Raw genomic sequence first — 22,121 nt, 5'->3', positions numbered from 1 at the left:
CAAGTTAGAGGGCTTGATAAACATCCTGGGCTTTCCATGGGAACTCCAGAAAGGTCATAACTTACATGTATAGAATATGTTTCAGAACTACAGGCAAAACCAAAATAGACCCATTTTAACAAAGCATAAAACCAGTTCCCTACAAGCTCAAGGTGATCAATTTAACTCCTAGTAGATCAAAACTTAACACTCTGCAGAGGAAGATTAAACACAATTAGAGTCTCAATAATGACATCTACAATGTTCAATACGAAATAAAACATTAGTAGATTTGAAAAAATAAATGTTATTCATGGTCAAGAGAAAAAAGTCAATAATAAATAGAAACAGAACCACAGATGATGTAGATGCTGAAAACAGCTGACAAGAACTTTTCAAATAACTGGCAAATATGTTTTAAAAATAGTAGATGAAGAGAGGGGTACTTTTAGGAGTTCTATGGAAACTGTAAGAAAAAAATGAAGAACCAAATGGAAATCATAAAACTAAAAAATATAACAGTTGAAATAAAAAATGTATTGGATGATATGAATAGCAGATTGGATACAGATTGGATACAACAAGAAAGGATCAGTAAACTTTAGAAATTATCTAAACTGAAGCACACGGGGAAAAAAAGCTTGCCTCAATGACCTATGGGCCTGTATCAAGCAGTCCAACAAGTGTGCAATTGGAGTCAAAGCAAGAAGAGAAAGCAGGACAGAAAAAATATTTCCCATAATTTTTCCCAAATTGAAGTAAAACCACTATCTATGGATCCAGGCTATTTAGATACTGTACTTATCCCAGTCAAATTAAAAAAAAAAATGAACACCACTCTCAGACTCATTACAGTCAAATTGCTAAAAACAAAAGATAAAGAAAAAAACAGGATTGCCCTGGTAGTCCAGTGGTTAAGAATCACCTGCCATTGCAGGGTTCACGGGTTTGATCCCTGGTCCGGGAAGATTCCACATGCCAAAGGGACAACTAAGCTTTTGCTCCACAACTAGGGAAGCCTGCGCACCCTGGAGCCTGTGCTCTGCAAAAAGAGAAGTCGCTGCAGTAAGTCCGCACACCGCAACGAGAGAGCAGCCTCCGCTCACTGCAACTAGAGAAAGTCCACACACAGCAACAGACACCCAGTGCAGTAAAAATAAGTAAAGATTAGAAAAAGAAGAAATATTAAAAGCAGTCGCCCAATCCACCAAACATTATATCCAGGGGAACAGCAATAAGAATCATAGCTGACTTCTCATAATAAACAGTAGAAACAAGGGAATAAAAAATAGTTAAATAGCTGAAAGAATAAAATTCCATTTATATAATTTTTTTTTCAAAAACAGCAAATACTTATATTGTGTTAGAAGTCTGGCTAGTGGCTTTCAGAGGATAATGAATGGAAAGGGGCAAAAGCGGGGGCTCGTGGGATACTGGGTACATTCTTTTCTTTATCTGGGTAATAATTACACACTTGGTTCCATTTGTAAAAATTCATAGAGCTGTACACTTTACTTACAAGCATTTTCTCTAACAACTTTATACTTATGTAAAAAGCCAAGGGAAAAAACCTTTCAAAATAGATGGAAAGACTAGAGAAAATATATTTAGGGCCTCCTACAGAAGAGCCTGGTGGGCTGCTATCTATGGGGTCGCACAGAGTTGGACACGACTGAAGTGACTTAGCAGCAGCAGCAGCAGGGTATATACAGGGCTTCCCTGATGGCTTAGCAGGAAAGAACCTGCCTGTCAATGCAGGAGATGAGGGTTTGATCCCTGGGTTGGGAAGATCCCCTGAAGAAGGAAATAACAACCCATTCCAGTATTCTTGCCTGGAGAATCCCATGGACAGAGGAGCCTGGTGGGCTACAGTCCATGGGGTCGCAAAAGAGCTGGACATGATTGAGTGACTAAACAATAACAATAAAAGTATATAAGCATTTCAAGAAGGCTTGTTATTTATTAGTATTCTTACCATCCTCCCGTAGGAAGTTTTGGGAGCTTTAAATGGAGTGAAAACCCCTAAGCCCCTGGGGGCAAATCTTACTCCTCAATTTGACTTTAAGCTCTCTTTAGCTCTAGTATAATGGTGTGTACACAGTTTTCACTAAAACACTTCTTGACCACATGCTCTCCTAGTTTAGGGTAGTATTCCAATACATACAAGGTGGCATGGAGACGTTTTTGTTTTCTGTCCACTGCATCTCTCTTTTCCACAATTTAAAATTGCTCTTCTGGTACTCTTAACCACCCCCTGATTTATGAAGACGGGGTACCATTACACAGAGCACCTTGTGCTCTTTCAAAAAAGGCATCTATATACCTGAGAACTGAAATACCAAAGAGGCAAATCTATAAACTAACCCAAGTCAAAGCAGGCATTTTTGATGCACACATTCCCTCTTAGCTGAATCTTCCTAAGGCCAAAAGAGCCCTGGGACACCCAGAGAGAAGCCCCAAGGGGGAGGATACAGATGCTTCTGACCGGTGTCACAGAAACCAAAGCTAAAATGCCACAAAAAGCACGAAGTACAAAGCTCCCATCAATGCTAGCTTTGGCAGCAAACCTGATGCCCCCCTATCATCAGAGATACTTTTGAAGTAGCTGGCAGCCTTCCATTCCCTACTCTAAGCTCAGCTTCACATCCTATTCTTCTTTCCGAAGGGGATCTCTTCATCAGATATGAGAGAACAAAGCTCAATTAATTGGAACAGAGTTTTGCTCCCAACAAGATAAATTGGGCAACGGGAACAGCTGTCTGTAAAGCACCACACACTGCTGTTAGTGACCTTGTTAGAACAGGGAGGAAATTTAATCAACTTAGATACTGAGTTCCACGAGGAGAAGCTGTGGGGAGGACTGGGGAAGAGAGGGAGGGGTAAGTCAAACATCTACTCCTTCCCCCAGAAACATCTTCAGGTCAAACCTGTTCTCAAGAGGGCAGAACAAAACCTTTGGTAATCTATTGCTTTCTTCTTACATTCAATCTATGGTGCTGATCCGGGACATTCAACTCTACCAGCATCGTAGGTCATTTCTTCTCCTCCGAGTTATGGCACCATCACAGAACATGGTGGCGAATCATCATCCTCTCCCCTCACACACGCCAAACAGCTAGACTCAAAGACTCCACAGGAAGTCCTACCCAAAGGGGATAAACAGGTAGGCAGGTAACAAGCACTGCTTTTAGTTTCAAATCGCCTTTTAACCTGTTTTACTGCCAAAGCCATCTCATTGGCCAGAGCAAATCTGACCAGTCGTGGCAATTCTCTTCTGACTGCTCTCATGGGAAAAGGACATGTCTAACACCTCAGGGTCCTGGAGAAAATGACTAATTGATCCTCTTATGATTCTTCCTCAGCACCCTTCTTGCATCTCCTATTTCCAGCATGACCCCTAAAGCCAGATTCCCCCTTTGTCACCCTCCAAGAATAAAGGTAAACGACAATCGGTAGCCTAGACAAACTGACCTAGATGCTTCAACACTGTCTGCAGCAGAGGCAAGTACGGCTCACAGACAGACGGACAGGGTCCTGCTTCACATGCATCTCATGCTCTTGGGCTTCCCCAAGATGCAAACCAGGGTATCTACAGCAGTGATTCTCAACCCTGATTATAGGCAAGGGTCAGCTGGACTCTATCCCTGAGACCATGATTCAACTGTCCTGAAGTGGCGCCTTGGCATGGTATTCTTTTATTATCTTTTAAATCAATTTTACTGAAGCATAATTTGAACACAATAAAATGTATACATTTTGAGTATGTACGATGACATATTTTGACAAGTGCACATGGCCATAATGAAGAGTGTAGGACATTTCCACACCCCTAGTTCCCTTGTATTCCTTTGCAGTTGACCCCATCCCCACTCTGACCCAAGGTCATCACTGATTTACTTTCTATCACTATATATTAAGAGTTATCTTTTATAAGATTTCATATAAATGGAATCATACAGAATGTGTTCGTAATGTCTGGCTTCTTTTTATCAATAGAATGTTTTGTGAGTTCATCGGCACTATTGTATCCAATAGCATTTTATTTCTTTCTATTGCCAAGTAGTATTCATATATGGACATACCACAACATGATTTTCTACAATATGCTTATTCATCTATTGATGGATATTTGAGTTGTTACCAGTTTTGGCTCTAATAAATAAAATATTAGTTTCCTACAGTGACCATAACAAATTACTGCAACCTGGTGGCTTGAAACAACACACATTTACTCTTGTATAGTTTTGGAGATCAGATGTTCAAAACCAATTTTACTGGGCCAAATGGTATCAGCAGCGAGGCTCTCAATTTCCTTTCCTAGCATATAGAGCCGCGCTCCTTGGCTCCATCTTCAAAGCCAGTGGCCTAGCATCTTCTCTGTGACTTTACTTCCTTCCCTCCACCTCTCTCACATGGCCTTCTTCTCTTTTGCCTGTAATCTCCCTCCATTTCCCTTTTATAAGGACACTAGTGATTGCATTTAGGACCCACTTATGTAAACAAGAATTAAATCCACATCCTAAGATCTTCAAATTCATCATATGTGCAAGGACTTACGGATAAAGTCCAACAACATCCACAGGTTCTAGAAATTAGAACAGGGACATCTTCGGGGCGAGACCATTATTCAGTCTACAATAAAAGCTATTACGAATATTCAGTTACAAGTTTTTGTGTAGATATATACTTTTATTTCTCTTGGATAAACACATAGATATGGAATCGATGGGTCATATGGTTAAGTACATATTTAACTTCATAAGAAACTGCCAAACTATTTTCTAAAACAGTTTGTACCTTTTTACATTTTTTACCAGCACCATATGAGAATTCCATCCATTCTAACGGTATTGTCAGTCTTCTTAATGTCAACCTTTCTAGTGTGTATGTAGCATATCTCCTTATATTGGTTTTAATTTGCATTTACCTGATGATTAACGATATTGAGCATCTTTTCATGAGCTTACTAGCCATTTATATATATCTTCTTTGGTGAATGTGTCTATTAAAACCTTTTACCTGTTTAAAAAAATATGGGTATTCCATCATCTTATTATTGAGTTCTGTGTATTGCAAGTATAGTCTCCCAGTCCTATGGCATATTTTTCATTTTCTTAACAATATCTTTCCAAGAATAAAAGTCTAAGAATTGATGAAGTCCATTTTTCTTTTTTCTTTTTCTTTTATAGTTCATGCTTTTGATATCCTAAGAAATCTTTGTCTCTTCAAGGTCACAAAGAGTTTTTTTTAAAAAACTTCCCAAGTGACTCTCTCGAAAAGCAGAAGTTTGAGAACTACTGGTCTATTGGGAATCTGACCTAGCTTTCTCAATTTAACCTGACTTTCTGCCATAGAACCTTAGGGTAATAAAGATAAAACAGTTACCTGAAATACCATAATAGGCAGAATAAAATTCAGTCTTAGCACTGTCTGAACTGACTGCCTTCCAAGCCCAAGAGTAAACAGCTGTTAAGGGCTAGAAAGTGTGACTGGAAACGCCAAGTGGGAGGCACGTTTAGGGTGTCCCAGCTAAGTGAGGGGGGGAGAGAGAACAGGGTGGTCTTCTCCCTGGTGGGAAAATGCACATCCAAGTTTATTTCAGTTTAAACTAAGAGAGTGAGAGAAACAATTTCTCTTCCTGGTAGGATCCTTTAGGACACGCCCCGCACAGAGACGAGAGGGAGCTAAGAGTCAGAGTTGGTAGAATTTGGCCCCCGTTTTTTAAGCCACCGCATTAAACAAATGAAGGTGGCAGCAATAATATTTGCCCAGACCCCGGTTCCAACAGGGGTTAGACAGACTAAGCTTTCATAACATGAAAGGAGATGTCAGGAGCACCAAACGGGCTCAACTTCCCCTGGAGTCTTAGACAAAGTGCGCCTGTTTCTGAGCTGTGGACAGGAGGCTACTTTCTCTACATGTTATATTTAGCTAAAGGAATCTCTACTAGGACTTCAGGCAACATGTAAAGTATGTCCCAGCAGACATAACCACAAACCAGAGGGCCAGCAGGGAGCAACCCTTAAGGGGGTTCAGAGCAAAGAGGGGCCAATTGTGCAGCCACCCTGACATCCCCGAATTAGCTGAGTCAGTTTCCAGTCAGATTTTCGGTCAGCTCTCGTCTTTAATGAGTCTTTGTTTCCCTCTTACTAGAAATTCTGCCCCTAGCGAGAAAAACTCGCCGCTGTACTTGACTTTCAACACCAGGTGCTTGCCCAGACGCCAGGTAGGAGAAGCAACCGAATGTTGATGTTTAACACCTCCAGGTCCTTTGAAGGGGTGTGTGCTGAAGAAAAGGTTAGTCTAATTCTGTAACTAAGTGAAATATCTGGATTCAATGAAAAAGAGCAAGAAAATCCAGATTACCCTCTACTCTGCATACAATACCTGGAGAGGCCTAATAGGACATGTAGGTGGAAAACCTTGAGTTCTAGAGCCTGATGGCTGTATTTAAATACCAGTCTCATTTCTTCTTTTGCTTAATCTCTTGACATCTCAGTTTCTCCAAGGGTCATAGTAATAACTACCTTATAGAAGTGTCGTAAGGATTCAATAAGATAATGCATACTGTACCTAGCACACGAGGGTTCAAAAATCTTGGTTTTGATGATTATAACCTTTGCCAGAGAATCATTAAGTCTTATAGATTAAAATAAATTTCTTTACAGGAAGAAAAGCCCTGATTTTTACCAGTGACAAGCAGAAGATTCAAATTCACATAAAATACTGGTAAATTTTCAGGTGTCCACAGCTGAATCAGAAATAAAGGTACATTTTCTTTGTGTCTCCAGAGAAATGTGGGTTTTTCCTTTTGCTATTGGAACCAAATTTATAGGTAAAATAAGAGGTGTGTTTATTCTACATATTTGGATATAAGTGTGGCATCTCTTGGTTGCTGGCCATTGTAGATAAAAGAATCTGAAACAATACTTCAATCTTTTAAGAAATGTGGCCTTCCATTGCTTAAGTGAGCCCCTTCTCTATACCCACACTCACTTTTGTCCATCCTTATCTCAGGGATTGCAGCTTACCTTATCACAATTTAACAAAGGTCACCCAACAACCAGAAGGAAGCCCTCAGTGTAGGATGTCTTTGTCATCATACAATTACAGTGTATTAGATTTCAAAGGCAGAATGAAGACCCTATAGCTCAGTTTTCTTTAAACTTGGGAGAACTAAGGCAGAGAAAAAAGAAGGTAATTGGCCAGAGTTTCAGAGTTACTGGCTAAGCTGAGCCCAAGAGAAAGAATCTCTTGGAGAAGGGCTCTGCTTCAAGAGCATAAAGCAAGACCCAAGAAGCTTCAAGTAACTGCCAGGGTGGCCAGGGACACTCCTCGGTTCTCTTATCTGATTACTATAGCTCAACCTGTGGGATCCTAATTCTTCATGTGCAACACACTCTAAACAAAGGAGACTGAAAATGTCAGGTATGGAGAGAAACTGCTTCTTTGCCCATTACTAGAAAGCAGAGGAGTTCTCATCCAAACAGAATTAATCTGTTCTTAGGATCAGCCAAGCTAGCTTCTACCTTAGAGTTCTCTGCCTACACTGGACCCCAGGGGAGAGAGAAAAGAGGTTATTCACCCTGTGGGATGGTAAACATTGGTTATTTGACAATCCTAAGGATATCTCTAATCCACTATAATTTAACTGATGGAAAGTTACAAGGATCAAGAGAAAGTCCTATGATCTACAACTACCTACAACAATATGTACAAATCTCACAAATACAATGTTGAATGAGAAAAACCAGACACAGAAGAGTACACACTGCATGATTCTATTTATATAAAGTATGAAACTGAGCAAAACTAATCTCTGCTGTGAAAAGTCAGGAGTGACGCTATTCTGAGGGACTGGGGACACCCCTCCCAATCCCTTAGTGACAAGAAAGGAGCATGAGGGGACTTCTGGGACTGAAATACTCTGTTTCTTGATCTGGAAGCTGGTTACCAGGTGTTTTCAGTTTATACAAATGCATTTAGCTTTGAGCTGATGATATATTCACTTTTCTTCAATGAAATGTAATATATAAACAATCCAGTGATTAATTAGAAATTCTTCCTTACACCCTCAGCATAGAAATGCATTGCTTAAGGAGGCCAATGCTTAGCCAAAGGTTGGAATATCATTCATGAGTGGATGGGGATACATACCATGTTTTATATACATGCCATGTGCTTAGGCCTTTGGTGAAACGTGAATGGCATCTGTGGAGCCAGGGATGCTTGTGGCTTTGATAACTGACTGCCTTTGGCATAAACATCTCTAAAATCTGGAGGGGTTATAAGATTCTCTCAGCTTGGTTCTTCTCTAACCTTCTGAAACTGGAGAAAAGCGAGCTGAGAGATGGGGAGAAGTCCAGATAGCTAAACATCTCTCATAAAAATTTCTTCTCAGATGAACAGAAGAAATAGAGGAGGATACTATCCATCAACCCCTTTTCATCTTGAGATGGTCTAAGTGTCTGTCAAGATGGTAGAGAACTGGTATCTGATCACTGGTTCCATCTAAGGTTTAAAAATATTTTTTAATAAAAATTCTATATATTTCAGGTGTATAAAATGATTTAGTATACACATAAGAGTGAAATGATTACTACAATCAAGATAATATGTCATCTCATCACACAGTTACCTTTTCTGTGTGTATGAAAAGAGCCCGTGAAATCTACTCTCTTAGCAGTGTTCCAGTATTGAATACAGTATTATTAACTATAGTCATTAATTTTAGTCACATACAATGTCACTAAATGTTACAGAATAATTCAAGTTAATGACAAGCAAGCTGGAGCAGATGCTAGGAAGCATGAGGAGATGGTGAAAAGTACCCTTGCCCCTAAATGAAGTATGGCCCCAACCACAGCACAGCCGGGCCACTAAAAATAGCCAATGAGCTCTGCAAGGAGTTATCTTTATCTTCCTTCTTTCATTCTCAGATGATTGTAGCGCTAATATCCTATCTGTATGACACAGGGAAAGCCCCTTCACAGATGCAATTATGTAGATGGACAATTCTAAAGCAGTTCTTTTTTCATGCTGGTAAAAAAAAGAAGAAATTGGGTTCTAATTCCAGACCTACTGAGATCTGTATGCTTCCTTATATTAAGAATCAGAAAACTGACCAAGAGCTAAGGCTACTATGGACCATAGTCTTAGTTACCTAAGTCCATTCTCCCCCAGCCTCAAATTTTAACACCGATTTTTTCAACGGGAAACCAGTGAATTCCCTATGTATGAAACCAATGATACTCCTCAATATAAATATATCCTCTTTCTACATATCACTTGTGGGAAGGTTATTCACCTTCTAAAAAATCTTTTGGATGCTGCATGAGACAAGTGCTCGGGGCTGGTGCACTGGGAAGACCCAGAGGGATCGGGTGGAGAAGGAGGTGGGAGGAGGGATCGGATGCAGAATACATGTAAATCCATGGCTGATTCATGTCAATGTATGGCAAAAACCACTATAATATTGTAAAGTAATTAGCCTCCACTAATAAAAATAAATGGGAAAAAAATAAAATAAAAAATCTTTTGGAAATGTCAGAGCTTGAAAGTTAGACATGGTACATCAAGTACAATAGTTGGGGTATTTGCCACCATTTGTAACCAAAAGTTATGAATAAATGATGCCATTAAGAGCTCAGATTGAGAGAGCTTAGAAAAGAGCTTCCTGGGTTTCCAAAAGCTTTGTTCCACTACTGACAGGTGAATTTGACACAAATTTCCTAAGATTATCACAAACAACTGAGCTTCAGAAAACATTGAGGGGTGGGTTCAAGTTCCACCTGGGAGCATCAAAACAAACAAACAAAAAAAACAACCCCAAAAAATGCATTCAGGGACCAAAGACAAAGATATGTCATGATGAGAATGATAATCAAATTCATGAGTTCACCTTGGATAAGATGAGAACTTGAAAATAGAACTAAACTAAAAACATAAACAGACATGGATGTGCTAAATGAACTAGAAGAGGAAATCATAAAACAACACAGAACATCTCTGAATCTCAATAGCTTCACAAATCACTTAGGAAGTTAACCAAATACGGTCATTACTAATATTCACAAATTATGAATTATGCTGCCAGATCTGGGGTTGTACCTTGCAAATGGTTCTTTTCCCAGGGCTACTATAAATTCATCTGAGAAAGGAAGAAAAAGAGCCAAATCAATGTTTTCTCTCCATAAGTACATGGTAGGGCAAGACCCATGGAAAGCCTTTTAAGTGGGCCAATAAGATGTTCTTTCTCTTATTTACAAGATGGTGTCTGTGGTTAGAAATAGCCTATTTACCTTTTTAAAGAGTCTTCCTGAGTCCTCGCTGACTTGGACAAATCGAGGAATGATATTATTCAGGTAGATGTCACTCAGCGTGGTGTGGTCCCTGCTCTCCCGCTTCACCTGGTTTAAGAGGAGATTCCAGCAGTTGACTGGAGAGAGAACATTCTGATCCTTCCTGCAGAGAAACGGCAAGAAAACAAATCAGCATTGGTGAACAGGCAGGGTCAACATCTCTGACTACAGTACATGTCACAAAATCATAGCAATCAGAGCCAAGCCGGAAATAAAGATGTCTTTCCTGAAGCTGCACTTCTAGTTTTCTCTTCTTCTGAAAGCTCAGTGGAGGAAAAAGGGAGAAAATAAGAAGAAGGAGAAGGCGGTGATAGGAAGAGGGAAAGAAGAGAAGTAGGATTATCTGTGGAGCATCTACTATGTTCTAGAAGGTGGCCCTACTGGTAAAGAACCTGCCTGCCAATGCAGGAGACACAGGAGACACGGGTTCGATCCCTGGGTCGGGAAGTTCCCCTGAAAGAGGAAATGGCAACCCTCTCCAGTATTCTTGCCTAGAGAATCCCATGGACAGAGGAGCCTGGTGGGCTATAGTCCATGTGGTCTCAGAGTCTGGCACAACTGAAGTGACTTAGCATCCACACCTGTGTGTTCTAGAAACTTGGTAAAAGCTTTACATACATTATCCCATCTAAGCTCCATCATCTTGCTGTCAGAAAAAAATTACTATTATCCTCATTTCAGTAATTAAAAAAAAAAAAAAAACACAGAGTTGTCACTTGCCCACAGCTAATAAGGAGTCACAGAGACAGTAAAAGGGAGTCAGGGACCAGACCACAGTTCTGTGCTGACTAGAATGATTCTAGGAGGTCTGACTCCAAATTCCATGACCTCAACCACTACAATATTTGGTTTGTGTCTAGGATTACAGGCAAAAGTTAGTCTCTAGACAAAATTTAAGCTACAGACTAAATCCCTCACATTTTTCTCTCACAGGATTCAATAAAGACAACTGTGGACGCATTTGCCATGAAAAAGTCACTGAAAATTCTTCAGTCCCACAGAACGCATCCAGGGAGGTTTGATTTCATTGACTGAGCCGTTTTCTCATGCCCCATACAACCAAGAGCATAAACTGGTATCTGAACCGTGTATTGTGAAGACGTTAACAGCCTGAGTGGAGCAGTAAAACACTAAACCTAGATGCTCATTCTACTGAAAAGGATGTGATCGAAAACAGTTATTGATTCGATAATCAGCTCCCAGCACTAATATAAGCAACAGAAAGTTTTGCATCTGCAATGTGGATTTCTTTAAGGAAAGAAACACAAGGAAAGGGTTATTTATCAAGAGCTTACTGTGTACTTGGCACATGGCTGGGCCCTGTACTCATGTTGTTTAATTTGAACCCTACAAAACCTGACAAAGTGGGGGTTATCAACCACATTCAGCAGATGAGGAAAAGCTGGACTAAGAAAGGTTACAATATCTTGTTCAAGTTCATACAGCTAAAAAGTGGCAATGCTGGAATTCAAGAAGAAGCCCTGTAATTGCTAAGAGAATGCTCTTAATCACTGCAAAATATCACACCTTGTTTGTCCCCATTTTTGCTCCTGCCTCGCCACAGTCAGACTCTTAAAGCAAAGAAAGCAAGCTCTGAATGGCTCGGTAATCGAGTCCCTACCGCCTCTCTCTTGTGCCAGGAACCTGTGACTTGTAGGACAGAATTCAACATAGAAGAGCTCTTTCAATTCAGAAGAGGTAACCATTAACAAACAATCACACCACACCTACTCTGGCTTCTGAAAAGACCATTAAATCAAAATACCTGTCTAAATAGTACCAAGAGGCTGCTCCAAACCAATGAATATTAAGAGTCCAAACTGAAACTGCTTTATCAGTTCAGTCAGTTCAGTCGCTCAGTCGTGTCCGACTCTTTGCAACCCCGGGGACTACAGCACGCCAGGCTTCCCTGTCCATCACCAACTCCCGGAGCTTGCACTGGAGAAGGGAATGGCAAACCCCTTCAGTATGCTTGCCTTGAGAACCCCATGACCAGTATGAAACTACTTTTATACCTGCTCTCTACCCTCACCCCCTGCCCTGGGCACCACGCTTCTGTGGTCAAAACCCCCAACACGTATGTACTGATGACTATGGTAACAAGGGCATCCACTTTCTAGGAAAATTAAAAGATTTCTATGGAAATTAAAAATATATACTAGCTAAGAGAGAGAGAGATACATGTAATTAGTTCACTCCTTTCAAAATCCCTAGCGCCTGGGGACAAAAAAGAGGTAAATAGGAAACAATCCTAAATTCAAAACAGTGAGATCAGAGCACAGACATTCAGCAACATTTGATGTTTCCACTGCAAGAGAACTTTCAAACTGATTCTAAATCAGCCTCGGTTACAAAATCCTAAATAACCTAATTTTTACTGGGTGGCAAGACACCCATGTCCTCAGTAAGCATGGAATACACCACACAAATACACACACTTTTTGAAGGTGCGGCTCTCACACGACCTTAACTTTACAACTGGTTTGAATCTGTTTCTTGTGGGCTGGTGGTCCCTCTCTGTTCTCTATGGCAGTCTACACACATAGAAACATGCTACAATTCAAATTTAGAAGTGTACAAACAGTTGTGTTTTAAATGAACAAAGTATAGTAGTAGGGGCTTTAGTGGTTACAAAAGTGCTGCTATCACAATACAGTTGGGAGAGAAAGAAAGACCTATGATATCACAGAAGGTTAGAGGCACAAAGAGCCAGCTAGTGCACCCATGTACTGAATCCATCACAGATCACAGGCGGAGGCAGGAGAGGCGAAACCAGCCCAGTACCATGGAAAAGGATGCAGAGCCTCGGGTAAACAAAGACATTAAAAAAGGATGGGAGGAAGTGGGGATCTTTTAAAATGCCTTGTCACTTACCACTCATAAATTTATAGTTATTAAGAACTTCTAAGGTGCTACAAGTATCAATATTTTTACCAAATGTATTTATTTCCATTCTTATAGCATGCAGTGGGACAGCCATGATCAGTTTCAGTGAGTAGGACCTTTAATAAAGCGTTCTGAGAGATGTTGGAATTACAGAACATTACATTTCAATTTCAAAGAACTGTAATACACCCATTCAAATGAGCAACCTCTACTGAAATATTTAAGGGGCCTGGGACCCAGTTTCCCTGCAGCAGACTCCACCAGTGTCTCATGGGCTGCCCAGGTGAGCTTTGTTACATGCATGTTTTGGAATAAAGAATCAATGTGTGGGTCCAGACTGTTGAAAAATATGCTATTGATTAGAATGAATGTTGCTCTGTACAGGTTTAGTTTTTAATTCAACCTACGTGTCTCCTTGGGCAAAGCTGTTCAGGTGAGCACACGATTTGACACACAGTGGCCAAGTTCAACTGCACGCCACAGAAGGCGCGGGGGCCTATGCTGGGCTCATGGCAGACCATGGCTGGGTAATGAGGATAAACATGCTCAGCATCTTCTCACTTCATTATCAACTATTGTAAAGTTTATTAAACATTTCCATTTATCCAGTTAATATTGATGAAGGAGAATGGGAATAGCTTCTAGGTAATGTCAGTGATTCAAATTTAAAACAAAAACCATCCTTTTTTTCAAGCATCTAAATCAATTTAAAACTATCTCAAGATTATGACAACTCATCTGTGTGAGTCAGGATTTCTTGATGGCGAACAACACAAACCAGAACCTAAAATAACTTTGATGCTGAAACTGATATAAACCTGTAACTCTGATTCATAATTGGGGTTCATAAACCCAGCTTCACAGTTCCTACTGATTATAAATTGGTATTTCAAAAGTTAGATTTACACCAATAAAACACTGCTTTAATCTGCTGCATATACGAGAGCTCTGTGTAAAATTTTTGTTTTAAAAAAGGAGTCTGGCCCTAAAACAAAATAATAGACTCCGCTGTCTGTTTCTCCTAGGATTTCCCACTCTCTTTTACTATTAATGTAGCTTTCATATAATATTTTTGGTTCTTTGAGTTTGTATGCCTTTGGACTTATTTCTCCTTCCAGCAGAGGTGTCTTAATTAATTCATTTATTTATTTTGGGACCGTGATGTGGGAGAGGTGTGGGGCATGGGGAAAGAGGGGAACACAACTCTGCTGTGGAGATGATTTTCCCAGCCAACACGAACAAAGGCGAAACACACTTCAGGCTGGAAAACGAGCAAGTCAACGAGACGTGATTTCATAGGGAGCATATTAAGGTTCTGCTAGAGTGGTTTCCTGCTTCAGCAGCTTTGCAGCTTGATTTTATTTGGGGCTGCTAGAGCCAAGGGAGCTTCGTTTGGTCAGGAGATTGAAATTTGTCTTTATATCTTTTCCATCTATCACTTGTTTGTACAGTTTCTTTACCTACCCCGCCCCCGGAGTCTTAGGTTGTGTGACACTTGGGCCTTTACAGAAAAGGGTCTGAATCCCTGAGGTATGTGCTGAACAGCTGCAGACCTCCTCCAACACTAATCCCTAAAAAGCAGACAAAATATCCAGAAGTGTTTTTCTTACTTAAAAATTTTTTTCAGGAGGAAGATCAAGAAAACGTAATATTGTAATTGAGAGGGAATGACTCTGGAGTCAAAAAAAAAAAAGGAGGCCCAGAAAGTCACAAGCCAACTAAGCATCCACAGACGAGATGATCCTTATAAATGCACTGAAAGAGCTAAACCTGGACAGTTGAATCATTAACTTCAAATACATTAGCCCAGTTCTTCTCCTTCAACTTAAACTATTGATGGACATTCAACACACTTAGCCACCAAATCCTCAAAGGTGTTTCTCTAAAAAAACTAAGGTGAAGAGCTGACTCGGTTGGCCCAGCTAACTCCATCTCCGCTGATCCGAGAGCACACGTCCCTTTGTTTCCATACCCCCCATCTGGTTTCACTTGTCTCATCTGTAAAGTGGACACATGCCCTGTGTTGAACGTCAGGCTCCCCCAAGATCTCCAAAGCATGACTGCAAACCTGCAAGCTCTCCTGGCCTAAGGTAGCATTTAATTAACGATTGCTATGTTCACAGGTCTGCAGACGGGCTGCACGATGCAAGCCTAGCATTACGGGGATGGCTTGAGCTACTGCGGTGCTCTACTGAGATTTGTTTCCTTTTGGGCCAGTGGTCTCCGCCTTGCCCACCTCACGAGGCTGTTGTGTGGCTAAAATGAGATTGTGGGTGCAAAAGAATTACATCAACAGTAAAGTACTATACAAATGTGAAGCAGTATTATTTTTATTTCCAAATACACTAGGATTCAGCATTCATCGGTTTCCGACATGCTCCTCACCCGGCCCTGGGCTGGGGCCAAGAGTGCAGCCTGCTGCAAGCGCACTCGGCAAATAATGGCTGGGATCAGACAGCAGCAACAGGCAATTAACCAAGCAGCTGTAAGTCTCTGGGAAGACGTGAGGGAGATACCAACGGGAGAGCAGAATTTAATCTTCCACTGTCCTTCCCCCAAGGGGCAAGGTGAAGGAGCAGCCCTGCGTTCCACACAGGGAACTGTGCTGAGGGAGACAGGAAGGAAGCCTCAGCGAGACTGGACTGCCAGAAGCCTGGGAGCGTCTGCGCTTCCACTGGGCCCCCTTTCCCTCCGTTCCTTTCAAACCTGCCAGTCTGCATAAGATGCAAATGTTGATACACCTAAGAAGGCAGTTTCTCACCTTTAAAAACACATATATGTGCTGTTAGACAAAAACCCAAATGAGTTAAACAAATACATCTTCCAATATAGATTATTGAGTACTTAGCTATGAGGAGGATTTAAAAAAAAAAAGGTATATATATATATATATAATAAAAGGGACCATTTAGTGATAGTTGGACAGGAAACTGGTGACAAGGAGAGGCTAGATTTCTACACCTAAATTCCTTCCTGGTGCCTTGATTAAAATGAAATGAACTGAGGCAGCCAAAGAGATTATTTTATTCAGATGAGTGTTATTAGCCTTTCTGGCTTATTTTCTCTATTATGCATTTTGCTGATGCTGACAGAAGCAAACCTGCTGGATAGAGAGGCAAAGCCTCAGCGGATTTATGGCTTGACAGTGCCATGCATAAAATCAGACCCTTGCTGACCCAGATAAGACAGAGGATGGATGGGATTTGCTGGGGAAGGTGTTAAAAGAAGAAGAAGAAAAAATCACCAAGGTGGGAACTGACTTGAAAAAGATTCTGCCTATAACGGTTGCTGCTGGCTGTGTGACCCAGTAGTACAGCGGGAGCCTGGAGGCATCTTTCAAAGATAGGCAGGCGGGCAGACGGGGTGGGGGGGGCGGGCAGGCACACTTCCCTGAGCTTATCACAGCGACAGCTTCAGCTTTGCCAGCAATGAGATCAGAGTAGGAGAGTTCAGAGACAGAAAGAAAAAAGGGCCAAAGGCAGAAAATGTATATTCTACATACGGAGAAACGAGCTCTCCAATTTTCAGGGACAAGTTAATACTACAAATTGTCTTCAGTGGCCTAGACAGATGATTAGAAAGGATTCATGCAGTGGTGTACCCACCTTACTCAAAATAGTATAAACTGTCCCCTGTAATCACGTGTGGGGGAAGAGCTGTATGGAAATGGAATTCTTGTGGCTTTGGATCACTTCCAAGGAGTCCAGCCACACCCTTTGGATAATGGCATATTCGAGAGCTGGGAGTTTAGGAATCTGCTTTGAAGTTGAGAACTGGACTAGCACGTGTATGACATCTTAATGACTATTTCCTGAATGACTGTAGGACCAAGGTCCCCCTGAGTTAGGTCAGAGAACTGGGAGTGGTTCCCAAACCCAAGCCATTGTATTAATAGATGCTGAATGGAAATGTCTCCATCAATTTATGCTAGGTGAGAGATTCTGCCTTCCCTTCAATCACCCCTACCCCACCCATGTTCATGGTGGGAAGGAGAGGTTAGAGTTTCGCTCAAGACAGCTCTGTGGATCTGCGAGAAGAGAACTGGTTGAAGGGTGGTTGACCTAAGATATGAGTATTTTCCACCCTGGTTTCTTGCCAAGATTTCTGGCAGCTTATTGTCCAGCCTCCTTCTCTGAGTCCTTGGTCTCTAAAGTCTTCTTATTTCATTCATTGATGCAACAAATACTGATTGAGCACCTACTATATACCAGGCACTGCTCAGGGATGGGGTCGCAAGAGTCAGACACGACAGAAGGGACTTAGCAGTAGCAGTAGTTCTGAGCATTAGAGTTAAAGGGAGCAAAATTCTTACTTTTGACCTGCTTCTTCCATGTTTGCAGACCTCCTGGATCCAAGACATGACTTTTCTGCTCCTAAACTGTCCACCAGCTTTAACTCACATCTTACCCCAGTCTTGATACTTGGCTGACCCACTGTGAAACCCTGATTTGGCTGACTTAGAAGATCTACCTGCCCACCAGACCACTCATGGCTGCTGTAGGCCTGGGTCCTTCCCTTTATTTACATCCCACGTCTTGCCACTAGCATTCTTAGAACTATAGGGAGGCATAATCAAAGAGATTACTAAACCCTCTTAATGCACTCTGGGTACAATCTAAATGCTGGAGAAGAAAAACTATACCAATATGATCCAGAGAACTAAGGGCCTATACATTTACCTAAGTTTTAAAATTTCCCCCTGACAGCTCCTCAAAATAGGCTGTAATCATTTAAAGTTCTGAGTTGATTAATTCACTTAATTAAAATAAAATATCATAGCAAAAGTAAAAGACATAACAAAGGTATGATTGATAACCAAAGAACAAAAAAGTCATATATGTTTCTCATTTAAAAATTTTTTATAACTATCTACATTAACAGTTGGATCCACATATTCCATAGAATAATCTGTGAACAATGCTACAATTATATCTTCAGTTTTTTCTTCTCTGGTTAATCAAGATATCACCAGAAACCCCATAAGTAATTATAGCACATGACAAATGTACAGAGAAAAAAAATACTCGCAGATGTGTTAGCAGATTTTTTAAATGAATGAAATCTTGGGAGATGACTGAGACAGACAGTCTGGCTCACTCCTGGTAGTTCATTGTAGAAAAATAAATACCTGTCTGTGCCAAACTGGAATGATGTCACTCAGAAATCCACACACTTATTTTCAGAGCAGTAACCACTACCTTGGGAGGAGGCATCTCTCCGGCATCAGGCAGGAGTGGAGAAGCTTAATTTGCAGCCAATAACTCTTCCTGCCTGGCAAATGGTCCTTACACATATCAAGTACCAACAAGCCACTTGGGAAGAAAGGGTATCCCTAAGATTCAAACCTCCCCCTGCAGAATACCTGTTATTGAGACAACGTGTTTCCTTACTTGGCTCATGGTAACAATGAGAAAGGAGAAATAAAGTAATATGACTTGGTCCTGTGAAACTATAATTGTTGTCTAGTTGCTGAGTCGTGTCCGACTCTTTTGCAACCCATGGCCTGTAGCCCACTGGGAGCCTCTATCCATGGGATTTCTTTCCCAGGCAAGAATACTGGAGGGGGTTGCCATTTCCTTCTCCAAGGATCTTCCCAACCCAGGGATCTGTGAAACTACAGAACTACATATAATGAAGTCTAAATAGTCATCAGATCAGCTGCCTGCGTCGTCATCAGTTCTCACGTGTTATTTTGAAATTTATCTTGCTTTACTGGAAGGAAGTCTCTTGAGGACAAGGGATAGTTTGGAATATTCAATGAATGTCTATCACCAAGAATGGGTGGTTAGTTAATCAGCATTGATTAGTGACAGATGTCACAGCCACAGAACTCCACAGTAAGTGTGGAGCACAGTAAGACAACTCATTTAAAGAATAGTTAACATCTTCAGCCTCCACCAATCTTGCCTAATCAACTACTGCAGCATGAATTTGTGGGTTGTTGAGTGACTGAGTTTGTGCGCCCAGTGGTTTGTGTACTTAAATTACAGCATATTATTAACCATGCCAATATTTTGCTGGATAAATTTTAAAGGGTTGGATGGAGTAAGAGACGCCCTGGTCAATTTCCAGATTAGTAGGTTACTGAGTTCTACAGGTCTTTAAGGCATCTGTGTAAACAGTGATACCCATCCCAGCAAGACGGTACTCTGTGGAAAGTACCCTGAACCATGCTGATGACCTACAGTCTAGCCTTAATTCTGCCACTTGCTGACCAAGTAAACCAGGATATGTCACAGATGCAATCTGGGCCTCAACATTTCTTCATCTGCTTAAAAAAATAAATGGGGACAGCAGACCTTCCCTGCCTAACTCACATGGCTATCAGAAAGATCAAGTCAGAGGAGGGGATGTCCATAAAGAAATATCATAAACACTAAAGTGTTTTACACCTACAAATCAGTATCATCATGTGTTATTGGTGTTATAACTACTATTATTACATGGTAGTTCATACAATGTGTTTACATTCACAAAACAAAGTAGCCAGAGTCATGTCTGAAAAGACAAACATGTCCCCAAATTCCCAGGCCTTATTATACAAGTTTGCAATGAACTTGCTTTATAAATTCCGTACCTTGTCTGTGCACTAAATAGGAATACATTTTGTTGTTATTAACTCATCTGGTTCTCTGGCAATTCCGAACCTCAGTGAGTCTCCCGTGGACAGTAGACCTAGGAGAGGCTTTAAAGGGACGACTTCTAAAGTGTAAAAGGAAGTAGCAGAGGGTACAAAAATAAGAAAAAACAAGACAAAACACAGAACTGTGGAATTTCAGAGGTAGAAGGGACTTTCAAGATGGTCTAAAGTCTAACCAAACTTGTCATTTTATTTTCTAAGTGAGGAAATTGAGTCTCAGGGAGCCTGGGGTCACACACAGTGGCAGAGCAAGGGCAAGGATCCAGGTCTCTTAACTAGCAATTGCTTTCTTATTTTACTGTGGTTGCTGCTCTATTTCAACTAAGAAGCCCTTAGCAACTATAAAGCACTGGTGCTGCAAGAGTTAATGGACAGAGTTCAGCTGCCCAAGCCCCAGAGCACAGAGCTATTCTAAGACAACACATAACAGGAATACCAAGGGTCCGTGAACCCAGAGGGAGCAAAACTGCCGGTGCCTAACGGCGCCGGAAAGCATGTTGACACACCGCATGTGGTTGTACACGAAAGGCGAGTGAATAGGAAGAGCAGTTTCCAACCCCACCCCATTCTAATTCGGGACTGACTCTGGGCACCTACTGGAGGCTGAGCCACACCCCAGTCACTCTGTAAGATGACCCTTCAGTTCCTTCCAGCCCCATTCTGCGGCCTCCGTTTAACTCCTTCTCTGCCTTCACAAGGGCCACAGCACATCCTGGAGAAAGAGCCAGATCAAAGAGCAGCCAGACCCAGGAGTGAGTGTGGGTCACTGGGGTGACTAACGGGGAGACTCTCAGTCTGGATTCAGAGGGTACCCACCAAGCTCTACTATCTCCACGCAAATGTGTGATCTTGAGCAGCCAAGCTCCCAAGTCCCTTAGGGAGTAATTTCTCCAAGTGTGAGTGTTTAGGACCCCAAATCATCTTACATCAGGAGCTCCTGTAGGCCTGGTTTAAAATCCGGATTCCTGTGGCCCTCTCGCCAGAGATTCTGATTCGCTACAAGTGCAGGGCTGCTCAAGCCTGCACCTTAAATACCTATACCAGGTAACTTTATGCACACCGAAATGTGAAGAACCAATGCTCTTAAAGCAATGCTTTTCAAACTGTGGGATACGGCCCATTAGTGTGGTTTAAAAAGTCAAATTAGTAGGTCACCAGTTAGCATTTCTCAGAGAATGAAACAGAAGACAGTGGGACAGAATAACACAGCACAAAGTAGGAAATATCAGAGTACATCACATAGAGCAAAGATATCTAGGTACTGCCTAAAAACACACTGTTCTTGGTTATAACACTGGCATATATAATTTGTGTGTGTGTGTGTGTGTGTGTGTGTGTGTATGTCTGTGTATGCATTCCAGCTCACAGTATAAGATATTCTGGGGGGTGACTACATACCCCAGACCCTTTTGAGAATCTGAGGGTTTTCTTCCAAGTATTCACCTTCAAAGAAGGGAGGAAAAAAGTGGGAGGGAGGGAGAGTTTAGAGGGAGGGAGCAGGGAGGGTGTCATCTACACACACATCTTAATTTGCATGAGTCAAGGGTCCCTGACCTTCAGAAGCCCATCCCCTGAGGACTTCTCTTGGGACAACTACTACAGCGTCTAGTACTCTGGTCACAGGAGACCCTAATAATTACTGGACTATGTCAACAACTTTTTCCTGATGCTCTGTAAATGACTGCCAATGTTGCAATGTACTGTAAGATATGTGGCCCCACCACATTGATTCCCTTCCTCTTGTGTTCAGGGTGACTAGAAATGGTGAAGTTAAACAATGCTCTCTGAATGCTGGGAGAAAGCTGATGGCAAGTTCCAAGCATAAGGTTTCTGAAAGCGAAGGTTGGGCCCAATGTCACAGCGATCCGAAGGGCACACAGGGCAGCCTGTGGCACTGACACCTCTGTGCACCCCTACTGATTAGTCACGAGAGGAACATACACTTTATTCCTGATGTAATAATTTCTCTGACCTACTAATACCCACATTTAAAGACACAGAGACCGAGCCTCACTTTCTCTACATGACTAAGAGGACAGAAATTCCTTAGTCCTTGATGCAAGATTCCAAAAGGGCACAGCCTGTTAGAAAAAAAGGAACACTTTTGCACTACAAAGGAAACTATAAGTAAGGTGAAAAGACAGCCCTCAGATTGGGAGAAAATAATAGCAAATGAAGAAACAGACAAAGGATTAATCTCAAAAATATACAAGCAACTCCTGCAGCTCAATTCCAGAAAAATAAATGACCCAATC

At 41.4% G+C, this 22,121-nt stretch overlaps 1 protein-coding gene across 5 annotated transcripts in view; it reads right to left on the bottom strand.

Annotated features, from left to right (window-relative positions):
* SRGAP2 (SLIT-ROBO Rho GTPase activating protein 2) overlaps positions 1–22,121 on the bottom strand; it is a 249,214-nt gene that overhangs the window by 109,029 nt on the left and 118,064 nt on the right. For all 5 annotated transcript variants that reach the window (XM_061159935.1, XM_061159937.1, XM_061159936.1 and 2 more), the window contains exon 4: positions 10,281–10,443. In XM_061159935.1, coding sequence (XP_061015918.1) covers positions 10,281–10,443 — 163 coding nt within the window. The remainder of the gene's footprint in view (positions 1–10,280; positions 10,444–22,121) is intronic.

Source organism: Dama dama, chromosome 14 (assembly GCF_033118175.1).
Source record: "Dama dama isolate Ldn47 chromosome 14, ASM3311817v1, whole genome shotgun sequence".
Classification (NCBI taxonomy): Eukaryota; Metazoa; Chordata; class Mammalia; order Artiodactyla; family Cervidae; genus Dama; species Dama dama.
Note: the sequence above shows the minus strand (reverse complement) of the source record. Positions and strands in the feature narration are given on the sequence as shown.